The sequence below is a fragment of the Plecotus auritus genome, assembly GCF_963455305.1.
Source record: "Plecotus auritus genome assembly, chromosome: 3".
Lineage (NCBI taxonomy): Eukaryota > Metazoa > Chordata > Mammalia > Chiroptera > Vespertilionidae > Plecotus > Plecotus auritus.
Window position 1 is genome coordinate 42,429,611 of NC_137772.1, and position 13,239 is coordinate 42,442,849.

At 43.2% G+C, this 13,239-nt stretch overlaps 1 protein-coding gene across 1 annotated transcript; it reads right to left on the reverse strand.

Annotated features, from left to right (window-relative positions):
- Nucleotides 1–7,096: 7,096 nt before the first annotated feature.
- On the reverse strand, nucleotides 7,097–7,844 carry LOC308243804 (peptidyl-prolyl cis-trans isomerase A-like). The gene has a single exon (XM_080659581.1). It carries the CDS (start codon nucleotides 7,806–7,808, stop codon nucleotides 7,314–7,316), a length of 495 nt encoding a protein of 164 aa, XP_080515707.1. The 5' UTR covers nucleotides 7,809–7,844; the 3' UTR covers nucleotides 7,097–7,313.
- Between the last annotated feature and the right edge of the window lie 5,395 nt (nucleotides 7,845–13,239).

Below are 13,239 nucleotides of genomic sequence, written 5' to 3' on the forward strand. Positions count from 1 at the left end.
CTGGTTCTCTCACTCTCTACATACAGCCCTTCAGTGAGTGAGTTATATTCCTTGAATCGCTAAACTAAGTCCTTTCAATCCTTTCCAGCTACCCCCCTGTCCAAGTCAAAATCTTGGTTGACCTGGACTACTTACTGCACTAGCTCCTCCGCTTCCACTCTTACCAAGAGCGACCTTAAAAAACAATCTTTAAATCCCTCGACAAAGGGAAAATTCTGAGATGTCCAAAATTAAATTACAGGTGTCTGGAGGGTGGAAGAGACCAGAGAGGTTAACCAGTGAAAAACTACAGGCAGAAAACAACAAAAGACTGATAATATTCCTGAATGTATGTTGAAACGTTGAATTAACTTCCAGTAGTCTATTTCCACAATTAACTGAAGTAGCCTACAGCCAGGTGCCACGGCATCTTCCAGCCCACAAGCAATCCCAAAGAGCAAACACTTCTTTATGACCTATCCCAGAACTAGCCCCACTTCACATTCTCCCACACCCTTCATCTATAACCCATGTAAATCCCTTCAGAACAACTCACATTTTTTTCCCAGTCCCGGAACAGCAGAAGTATTTGTTTTCTCCACCTAGCACTGCTGCTGCCGGTTTAGTCTGCATGCCCCAGGACCTGGTCCTTTATCTGGCTAGCATATTGCTCAATAAACCCTTTCTTTCAGAAAAGCTTTCCGTGGCAAAAGTTTTTAATATCCTCAGTACCACTCTTCTGCTTAATCCCTGGCATCACACACCACTTACCCCTGTTTGGAATTAGTGTGGTTACTCGTTTATTGTCTCACTCCCCCACATATATGTACACTCCATGAAGTGAGGACCTCATCTCTACATCCTGTATCTCACATCCCCAGAACCTAGAGCAGTCTCTGGTACACAAGTAACCGGAAAGCACTACAGAACTGGTACTGGCCAGACCACAGAAATTCCAGGTCAGAATTTAGAATTGCAGGCTTTCGGCGCTGAAAAAAAACCATCAGGTTTTCCAGACAAGGTTAATCTCTCCTTTTACAGAGGAAAGGCAAGTGACTGTTCGCAGCCACACGGCTATTCATGGAGGCCCAGCCCGCAGCGGCCTCGGAGTCCAAAGGGGTCCTCAAACCTTCTTCACTCTAAACCCCATCGCCGCATCAATCTTCCGAGCTCAGCATTAGCAAAAACCCGGAGAAGTGGAGTCTTCCTAAACAGACACGGTTTCCGGATACATCCCGGGCCTATTAGAGCGCCGATCGCGCATGCGCAAGGCTGGCCCGCCGATTCTAGCTACCTCTACCCTGCGACCTCTTCCTGGCTTCCGCCTCCAGAGTTCAGACACGTCACCCGTGCGGCCGGCCTGGTGGGCGGGGCGGGCGACGGGGTGGGACCGCGGGAGCAGAGCGGACCCTTATTTCCGGATCCGGCCTTTCCAGGGAAACGCCTACTTCGGTATTTCGCCGGGTTACCTGGCGCCGGCGTCTGAGCGTAGCCCAAGGCGTGGCGTAGGAAGATGGCTCCGAGCCTCAGCGAGCGCACAGAACAGAATCCCCTTGCCTTGTAGATGCTTCCGCCTGGGCGCGGTCTAGTAGAAGGGCCGGGTAGGGATTCCGGTTCCAAACTAGTATAAATGAAGTTTTCCTTCCATCCTCCCTGAGGCTGATGCTCCCTTTCTGAAAGTACTAATGCTTCTGACTCACTTTTAAAACTCGAGGGATAGGATTTTTTCCCCCCTTCCTCTGCTACAGATAACATTTGCCTATTTAAGACTAAATAATTTGGTGTTTCTTCTACTCCTCTTTGCCAAAGTAATTTGGACAGCCTGTTTTTCTGCGTTACCCGCAGCTTCTTTGTATTTATTCGCAAATAAAAATTCAGGATGCGCAGTTAAATTTTAATTTCAGATTAACATTGAATTCTTTAGTATCTGTATGTCCCAAATACTCCATGGGCCACGCGGGTATTTTACTTGGCAACCCACTTCCGTGTCAAGTTGCAGGAAAGGCAGCAATACTGTTAGTTGTATGCCTGTAAATGAAAGGGTTTTCAAGATTTTCTAGGAAGATAAAAATCACCTCATCTTCAATTTCTGATATAAAATTGTGATAATCCAAAGGACAAATAGTCGTCCACAGTCCCCTTCTCTCCTAGTCTAAACACTGCAACTTGCAAATAAAGCTGGCCCTGAATAACTGGCTCTAAATGCAAGTCATGGTAGTTTAGAGCCAAGGTATGAGAGATCTTCATAAGCTTTAAGATAAAGGAATGTTTCCCAGGACAACAAGATTTAATTTAAAGTAAGACCAGAAGAGGAATTTATTCATGCAGCAGGACCTGGAAAAAAGGAGCCACAGAGGCAAACACCAAAGTGTTACTCAGAGAAGACAATGGCCTGGCCCAAAGACTCCAGCATTGTTGGTGTATCTCTATGAGGTGGATGGACGTATTCTAATCATACTGAAGCATAGTAACCTCCATCTGGTATAAAAACTGCTGTTTGAAATTCTCTGCTATTGTTAGATAGTCCCTTGTTCTGTAAACTCCGTCATTTTTAGATAGTCTCTTATTTGTAGAAAAACTGTTTTAGTTTGAATAATAGAAAAAGATAAAAACTTAACTGACGTTGCAAGCTAGCCATCTAACGTAATGGACTAATACTAATTCCCATATTCTTATGCCAAATGTTTCTTCTTTATGTATCCAAGATTACAAACTGTCTAACAATAACTCACACAGAGCCCTTTGTAAAACCTGAAGACAAGCTCAAAAGGTATAAATACAGGAAACTTCTGGTGTGACTTCACTCAGAGATATGGAAGAAACACCTCCCTCTGGGCTGCGCACAATAAACGACTCCTAATTAATTGGCTCATTAAGGGGTCTTATATCTCACTTGCTGATTTACCATACAACAATAGACAAACATACCTTGGAGATATTGAGGGTTTGGTTCCAGAACACCAGGATAAGGTGAGTATTGCAATACAGCAAGTTGTAATCTTTTTGCTGGTAAAGGGTCTTGCTTTCAATTTGTAAAAAATGCAACATCTGTGAAGCACAATGAAGCTAAGTGCAATAAAACAAATTGTGCCTGTAGCTAATTCGGGTTGTTCTGAATTTATGCCCCTCAACCAGTTTTCTGTTTACAGTGTAGCTTGCCATGTAGTTTGATGGCACAGAGAGAATGTTTGCTGGATTCAAGGAGCTGGTCTACTCTAGGATTATTTTAACGATTTTATTGAGTTATCATTTATATGCCATGCACTTTACTCACTTTAAGTATAAAATGCAGTGGTTTTTATCAAGTTTACTGAGTTACAATGCCATTGTCATAATACAGGTTTAGAATATCACCTCTATATGATGATCTTTAACGTTTAATCCCCTTTCTATACACAACTCCAGGCAACCACTAATCTACTTTGTCTCTCTTAATTTGCCTTTTCTGACAATTTGGGGTTTATTTTTTAAAATAAATTAATAATTTTATTTACCCATCAGTGTCTGTGTCTGTGGCTAATGTAAATTTACCCTAGATAAAGGTCATTTTCTCTGTTCTGACAAGTAAGTTGTCTCAGGCTGCTAGATTGTCCTGGTTTCCCCAATGTCAATGCTCTCTAACCAGAGACCACAAGGAATACATCAGTGGTTGGGTTTATTACTCCTTGCATTTATTACTTGTTGCAGTGAGGGAGAATGCATACCATGGAGAACCATGGGACATCTCAGTAACTGGGTATTAGAAAGGGACTCGTAGGATTCAAGCTTCTGTTGGATGATTTTGGGGAGTGTTTAAAGAAGAGCCCTGGCTGTGTGTGGCTCGGTTGGTTGGAGCATCACCCCATGCACCAAAAGGTTGTGAGTTCCTTTCCTGGTCAGGGTTCATACTTGGGTTGCCAGTTTGATCCCCAGTTTCGGCATGTGTGAGAGGGAGCTGATCAATGTTTCTCTCTCTCTCCCTTCCCCTCCTCTTTCTAAAATCAAACATGTCCTGAGGTAAGGATTTAGAAGGAGGAGGAGGAGAAGAAAAGGGAGTTTTGCTCTGGGTTAGATGCTGCTAGGAAGGAGGGATAATTCTTAAGACTGGATATCGTAATATGTAAGTCTCATCTAGAAGGGGGGTAGGCTAGACTGAGACTAAAGCTGTAATTGGTAAAAACAAAAACAAAAGAGCAGTCACTATTCTTAGCCAGAGTAGGGAGATGTTTGGTCATTTTGGGGTTTGGACAATGGTCAGGTTTTTTCTGTTGTTTAGATATAATTATAGAAGGGTCATGTTTTGGCATAGTCAGAGTGGCCTTGTCTGATATTCATGTTCTGTGAAATTGTTTATATTCAACAAGGCCTAGATATGAGTACCAGGCCAACTCTGCACCAAGATAATGTTACCTAGTGGGTACTTTGGGTAACTAGCCAGCCACTCATTCCTTTGTTATCACTAGATATATTTCCCCTTTTCTTGAAGCTTCAGCAAAAATATTAGGCCACTGGGTAAATTCAAACCCCCAAACTGAGATTGTGATCATTTTTATGGATGATTTGATGATTCACCCTTTTATAAGTGAGGCTTTCTTTCACAACTTTGCAACCTTTAAATGCAGTTTAGCAACATTTGCTGTGCATATAACCACCAAAGTGTTCCTATCCAGGTTGCAAGAACTCTTATGAAAAAAAATTTTTAAGAATCTAACAGCTCTGGTTGGGGTGCTCAGTTGGTTAGAGCAGTGGTCGGCAAACTCATTAGTCAACAGAGCCAAATATCAACAGTACAATGATTGAAATTTCTTTTGAGAGCCCAATTTTTTAAACTTAAACTTCTTCTAACGCCACTTCTTCAAAATAGACTCGCCCAGGCCGTGGTATTTTGTGGAAGAGCCACACTCAAGGGGCCAAAGAGCTGCATGTGGCTCGTGAGCCGCAGTTTGCTGACCACTGGGTTAGAATGTTGTCCTGATACACCAAGGTTATGGAGTTTGATCCCCAGTCAGGGCACATACAAGAATCAACCAATGAATGCATAAATAAGTGGAATAACAAATCTCTCTCTCCTCTCTCTCTCTCTCTCTCTCTCTGTCTGTCTGTCTCTCTCTCATTAATATTTTTAAAAAGACAACTAAGTAGAAAAGTGGACAAGAGATAGAACAGATACATTATAAGAGTAGGTAGCTAATGGTCAAGAAAAATGAAAACATGTTCAACCTCATTAATTATGAGGAAACTGCAAATTAAAACCTCAATAAGATATAGCTAAACACACAGCTGAAGAGCTAAAATTTAAAAGACTGACAATACCAAGTGTTGACAATGATGTGGAACAACTGGAATGCTCATTCATTGCCAGGTGAAAAATTGTTTGGCACACATATTCTATAACCCAGGAAATCGAAATGCCTACTTACTTTCACTGAAAGGTGTGTTCACCAAAATATAACTCTAAGGTCTATAGTAGAATGGATAAATACAGTATAGTCCCACTGTAGAATACTACACAGCAATGAAAAAAATTACTATTAAATATAACAACATTGTTGGGCGTGGCTACAGTGTTTGGACAGGTTCAAGCCTTGGACTGATTAGAGGGCATAGTCCTCTCGTGGACACATGCAAATCCCAGCCTGGAGGGCAGAGCCCTCCCAGCACAATTATAGCCAACAGCTGTAGTTGTAAGCTTGAACCTATGGTCCGAACACGAGGCCCCACGTGCCTAAGTGATATAGGCTGCAAGTAAACAAAGCTTGATCAGGTGCATGTAATTGAGTAGGATCGAAACCCACGAGAATGTTGTAAATATATTGACCATGCCCTTACTTTGCCTCATGGCATCTGCTATAAAATAAAGACACTGTTTGTGGGCGTTGACGCTGCTGGGTCCCCATCAGGGAAGCAGTGTCCCACCGAGTCCCAGCTTTCCTTCTCTTGTCTGTCTTTTCTAATCCTTCATCGCCCCCACTCAGGTTCACCCTTGGCTGTGCTGGCCCGGCACATAAGGCGCCCTAGGGCTGAGTATGCCATGTCCATGCTGGCTCCCCACACAACATGTATTAAACTCACAAACATGATCTTAAGTAAAAGAAAGATAATTAATGGAAGTAACTTGTATACTTCCATTTAAATAAAGTTCAAAAATAGGCAACACTAACCTATCATGTTAGAAATCAGGCTAATGAGTAGCTTTGGGGAGCTATCAAGAGGTGATGATGAGGAGGGCAGGAGTGGGGCCGCGGCAGTGCTGGCCGTAGTTATGTGACTGCTGTCACTTTGTAGTAATTCATAGAGTAATTCAGTACACTTATGATCAGTTCACATTTCTATATGTTATGCTAATTTTTAAAAACTATTAAAAAACATATTATTGTGAAAAAGTCAATTATTGAAGTTGGGTATTGGGTACAGGAGGATTATAACCATTCTCTCTACTTTTCTGCATTTGTAACTTTCTTTTATATATATATATATATATATATATATATATATATATATATATATTTTAGTGATTTTTTACAGAGAGGAAGGGAGAGGGATAGAGAGTTAGAAACATCGATGAGAGAGAAACATCGATCAGCTGCCTCCTGCACACCCCCCACTGGGGATGTGCCTGCAACCAAGGTACATGCCCTTGACCGGAATCGAACCCGGGACACTTCAGTCCGCAGGCCGACGCTCTATCCACTGAGCCAAACCGGTTTCGGCTGCATTTGTAACTTTCATAAAAAGATTAAATATGTATACATGTTTGTGTGTATGTATATGTATATGTGTGTACATGTATTTATGCATGCATATATGTATACATAATTATTTGTAAGTGTTTGAGTTTCTCCTTGATCTGCCAGTGTCTTCAAAAGTGAACAAGATTTTCCAGAGACAGCAATATGACTAGAGCCATGTGCTTCTTTTCTACCATTTTGGATTTGAAAATTAACTTAGCAAAGGTCTGTGTATTTAGATAATATTAACCAATAAAACATATGTAATATTTAAAACAAGAACCCGAGTAAACATTTTTACATATGTATAAATATCAATATATTGACTATGTATTATATGTATACTATTGATATAAATATATTGAGAAAATTCAGACAATATGACATTGTTTTTTACTACAGGCCAAATCTTTTTTTTTTTTTTTTTAACGGTTTAGTTTTTATTTCATAATCATAAACTTAACTCTGCAATCCAGCTAGACTGGGAGGGGGAAGGAAATTATGGAACCCAATGAACTGGCAAGAGCACAGAGGTTATGGAACATTCCAAGCAGCTGGGGGTGAAGGGCGCTCTCCTGAGCGACAGAGGAACCGTCAGGTGGGAAGATAAAGCCCCAGTCAGATTCATCAGAGCTGTCCACAGTCAGCAATGGTGATCTTCTTGCTGGTCTTGCCATTCCTGGACCCATAGCGCTCCATGGCCGTCACAATATCCATGCCCTCTTTCACCTGGCCGAAGACCACGTGCTTGCCATCCAACCCCTCGGTCTTGGCAGTGCAGATGAAAAACTGGGAGCCGTTTGTGTTGGGCCCAGCATTTGCCATGGACAGGATGTCAGGGCCTGTATGTTTCAGGATGAAGTTCTCGTCCTCAAATTTCTCCCCATAGATGAACTTGCCGCCTGTGCCATTATGGCGGGTGAAGTCACCGCCCTGGCACATAAATCCCGGGATGATCCTGTGGAAGCAGGAGCCTTTGTAACCGAATCCTCTCTCCCCAGTGCTCAGCGCACGGAAGTTTTCTGCGGTCTTTGGAACGTGGTCTGCAAACAACTCGAAGGAGTCGCGGCCCAAGGGCTCGCCATCGACGGCGATGTCGAAGAACACGGTAGGGTTCACCATGGCTGACCACGAGCGGCTTCAGAGCGGCGGCGTCTGCAAAGCTACAGGCCAAATCTTATTAAAATGAACTTTAGCAAGATTACAATCTTCTTTCCCTGAGAGTGTTTTGAATGTGCTGGAAATAAATGAGATTTGATGTCATTCACGAATTGTGTTTGAGAGAAATGAGTACATCATTCTATACATTTTGCTTTGGAATTCTGGCTAATGATTGATTTGGAAGTGCTGAGTGTTGCTAGGTATGTTTCACTAAAATAAATGCTGGGCGAAGTTTAGAGAAAAGCATCCATAAAAGGAAACGAAGACAAAGGGTGCACAGACAGGACATGACTGCATGACAAATGCTATGAGGCCCGTCACCATGGTCACTCTTAAGTAGCTACTGGGTGAGCCAAAATACAGAAGTTCCCCCAGAAGAAAAATGCTTGAGTAATTTTGGGGTAGAATGTTTATTGAAAATAAAGTTTGGACTGAGGGAGCTGAGGAGCATGGATTGAAGGTTAACTGTATAAAAATAATTCCGTGGAGTCACAGCATGGTCCTGTTTTTCTTGAGAGCTAACTTTAGAACATAATACCCATGTGAAATGAACTTAGCTACTGTATCTTGTTAAACCACCACAACTACCAATAAATACATGTTTAAACATTTTAGAAAACTGATATAAAATAGAAAATGCCTGTAGACAAACAGAAACACTTTACACAAGAGTGAAATGGTTTGAATGACCAGGCATCTGCCCAGGGACTTCCTTCTACCCCTGAGAGGTTCTTAACTTCACTGAGAATAGGAATTACCAGGTAGAGTCGAAGGCAGAAGTCCATGCATACTCAACTTTTAAAAAATATATATATTTTATTGATTTTTTACAGAGAAGATGGGAGAGGGATAGAGAGTTAGAAACATTGATGAGAGAGAAACATCGATCAGCTGCCTCCTGCACACCCCCTACTGGGGATGTGCCCGCAACCAAGGTACATGACCTTGACTGGAATCGAAGCTGGGACCCTTGAGTCTGCAGGCCGATGCTCTATCCACTGAGCCAAACCGGTTAGGGCCCATGCATACTCAACTTTGAAAGCTACTTTAATGGTACTTTTGACCACATACAATTTTGCCAAATGTGCTGATTTTAGAAACTAACACCCAGTTCAGCCACACTCCACTGAAGGTGTGACTCTTAGCTAGGGTTGTGAGATAAGACACAGGATACCCGTTTACATGTACATTTTAGAGAAATAATATTTTTCTAGTATACATATAGCCCATGTCTATTTGGGGCATAATTATTTGAAAATCATTTGTTACTTGTTTTTATTTGCTAAATCTGGCAACCCTAACACTGGAAGATTTTTGGTTTACAAGGATGTGAACAAAGACTCAAAAGGTGCCTGCCTGCACAATTAAGGTTCATTAAAATAAAACTCTGGGTGGGAGGAAAACATTTGCAATAAAATGAAGTTATTATAGGAAAATAAGAAAAAGATGAGCTACCCCTATATAAAAATGCATAAAGGACATGAAGAGACAATTCACGCATACACAAAAAGACGTATAGATGGCAAATAGCAGTTACATAAATATTCAGCCTTATTTGTAATGAAAGAATGGCATATTTATTTATTTATTTATTTATTAAATATATTTTATTGATATTTTACAGAGAAGAAGGGAGAGGGATAGAGAGCTAAAAACATCGATGAGAGAGAAACATCGATCAGCTGCTTCCTGCACACCTCCCACTGGGGATGTGCCCGCAACCAAGGTACATGCCCTTGACCAGAATCGAACCCGGGACCCTTCAGTCCGCAGGCCGACGCTCTATCCACTAAGCCAAACCGGTTTCAGCAAGAATGGCATATTTAAAAAACAACAACAATGAAATACTTTTTTATAAATCTACCGAGGAAGCAAGGTTGAAAAGCAATAATAGTGTTTGATGTTATACTCTGACTAGAGGCCCAGTGCATGAAATTCCTGCACAGGGGTGGAGGTCACTCAGCCTGGCCTGCACCCTCTTGCAATCCAGGACCGCTGGCACCTAACCGCTCGCCTGCCAGCCTGCCTGCCTGATCGCCCCTAACCACTCTGCCTGCCTGCCTGATCACCCCTAACCCCTCTGCCTGCTTGCCTGATCACCTCTAACCCCTCTGCCTGATCACTCCTAACCACTTGTCTGCCTGCCTGATCACCCCTAACTGCTTGCCTGCCTGATCACCTCTAACTGCTCGCCTGCCTGCCTGATTGCCTCTAACCACTCTGCCTGCCTGATCGCCCCTAACCGCCTCTGCCTCGGCCCTTGCCACCGTAGCTTTGTCCAGACGGACGTCCAGAATGATGTCTGGAAGGTTGTTCAGCTGTCCGGTCTAATTGGCATATTATACTTTTATTATTATAGATGATGAGAGTTAAAAAGTCTGAAGGGCGATTGGCATTATGTACTTTGTTCAAAATCCTTTTAAATGTACATAATCTGAAAGAACAATTATACTTCTCAGGATCTATCTTAAGGCAATACTTGGAATGTATAAAAAAGATTAGCTCTGAGTATGTTTACCAGTGTAATATATATTTTTAAAATATATTTTTATTGATTTCAGAGAGGAAGGGAGAGGGAGAGAGAGATAGAAACATCAATGATGAGAAATAATCATTGATTGGCTGCCTCCTACAGGGGATCAAGCCTACAACCTGGGTATGTGCCCTGACCAGGAATCGCACAGTGACCTCCTGGTTCATGAGTCAATGCTCAACCACTGAAGTACACTAGCTGGGCATTTCCCCCCACTTTCTAAGTTCTTCTAGCAGAGACAGATTAACAGGAGAAATTCAAATTTCATGTGCATAGGGAATTCACATACGCATGAAAATTCCAAAGACAGTGAGGCAACATTGGGTATATATGACATTTTGGACAAAGGAGACAAGGGAAATAGGATATTAGATTTCAGAAGTGAGAATGGGCGATTTACAGGTAGTTGAAGAAGAACTGAACACACATGGCAGGCAAATTCTTGCTAGGCAACTCAGAAACAGTGGGTATCTAGCTAACAGGTCCCTGTCTGAAGCCCTCTTATGTACTGTAGTTAATTCAAATTAGACTAAAGCAAACATCCTTAAATTCCCTTTCTGAAGCAGGTTCTTTTCTCTGAATCTCTTAGGTAGGAAAAGGAAGAGGGTAAAAGGTTCTTCCTGAGTCTTTTGTTTCTTAATAACCAGCTTAAAGTCACTGTCCCAACAAGGCAGCTTCAAGGAGGTGGGGGCTCTGATGAGAGGACCTAGGCTTATCAGCCTGTGATGTCCATTCCTACTTCCTCATCCCATTTGTAGGAGCTCCCTAACTTCTTTCTATCCTGCCTCATAATCATAGCTCTATTCATAACCACCAGAATTACGAAACAATGTCTTTCAACCCATAAATACATAAGCAAATCATGTTACATTCATACAATGAAATACTACTCAGGAATAAAAAGTAATGAACTATTGATATACAACACCTTGGATGAATCTCATACACACTGAGTGAAAAAGCCAACCTCAAAAGGTTACAGATTGTAGAGGGCCCCCTGGGAAGGCACATGGGCATTCCTTAATTATTGCCAGCTGAACCCAGTGGCTTCAGCAAAGCCACGCCCTAGGAACACACCTTTCCAAAACCGCAAGGGTGTTGTCAGCTTGACCTTCATTTCAGCCCGTGGTGTGGGGAAGTGGCTTTGATATCTAAATCTAGCCTAGCATCAGGAATGTTCAGGGCCTACTCAAGAATGCAAATAATCTCCTTTTGTCTTGACCTTTTGGTGAAACTTCCTGGTATTTGGGATATAAAATAAACTCGCTGGATTGGCTCTGGGTCCCTGTCTCTCCATCAGAAGAGGATGGTGGTCCCAGCTTTTTCCTTCTATCTCTGTGTCTTGTCTCTTTCTTTTATTTCTCAATCCCCAGCTGCCCCTACTCAGGAACTGGACCCGCTCTGTAGCCGTGCTGGACGCGGAAAGAGAGAAATACAACAGAGTCTATAATTCTATTTACATGACATGATATGACATTTTCAAAAACCAAAAACTTTAGTGACAGAAGTGTTTGCTAGTATCAGGGATTAGGGGTGATGGAAGGTATGATTACAAAGGAATAGTGAGAGGAATTTTGGGGGATGAAAGAACTGTTTATGTATCTTGATTTTGGTGGAGTTAACAAAAATCTATATGTGTATTAAAATCCATAGAAAGAAGTGTTTAAAAGAGAAATATATATATAACTAGAAATTCGTGCACAAGGGGGGGTCCCCTCAGCCCAGCTTGCACCCTCTCCATTCTGGGATCCCTCAGGGGACATCCCTCTCACAATCCAGGACCACTGGCTCCTAATTGCTCACCTGCCTGCCTGCCTGATCGCCCCTAACTGCCCCCCCCCCCGCCTGCCTGATTACCCCTAACCGCCTCTGCATGCCGGCCTGATCACCCTGACTGCCCCCCTTGCAGGCCTGGTCGCCCCCAACTGCCCCCCCCCACTGGCCTAATTGCCTCTAACTTCCCACCCCCACTGGCCTGGTCGCCACTTACTGCCCCCCCCCCCTTGCAGGCCTGGTCACCCCCAACTGCCCCTCCCTGCCAACCTGGTCACCCCCAAATGCCCCCCCTGCTGGCCTGGTCACCCCATGCAGCCCACTGTTCAGTCGTTTGGTCATCCCTCACTAACCCCCCTGCTGGCCTGCTCACCCCACGCAGCCTGCTGTTCATTCGTTTGGTCGGTCCTCACTAACCACCCCCTGCCGGCCTGGTCACCCCATGCAGCCTACTGTTCAGTCATTTGGTCATCCCTCACTACCCCCTGCTGGCCTGGTTGCCACACGCAGCCTGCTGTTCAGTCATTTGGTCGTCCCTCACTAACCCCCCTACCAGCTTTGTCACCCCACGCAGCCTGCTGTTTGGTCGTTACTGTTACTGTGAGGAATTTGCATATTCCTCTATTATTAGTATAGATTGTCACCAGAGACAGATCTGAAATGGGGCCCCTATGCACTCTATGACCTGCAGGTTCTTGTGTTCTCACAGGAAAGAATTCAAGAGCAAGTCTGAGTGAATTCAAAAGCAAGTTTTATTTAGGTTGAGAGAAAGAAAGAGGCCAGGACTTGGGTTCCTGGAGACAGGATCAGAGGTTAAGCCTGGAACTGGCTGCTGCTGCCTGCTGCTCCCCTGGTTGCTGGTCTCACAGGGTGCCACTGTGAAAGACTTGAAAGCACACGTCCAAATGGACAAGAGGAAACTTGAGAGTGAGTTGTGTGCTAAGATCAGTCAGTTCTTGGGATTTTATGTTTCCAAGGGTGGGTTATTCCTAAACTTTGTGGCACCAAATTCTGTCTGTCTTCTGGTTGGGAGAGGTCTTGTTCCTAACATGGTCTGCTCTGGAAGTGTGATAGTATTTGTTCCCC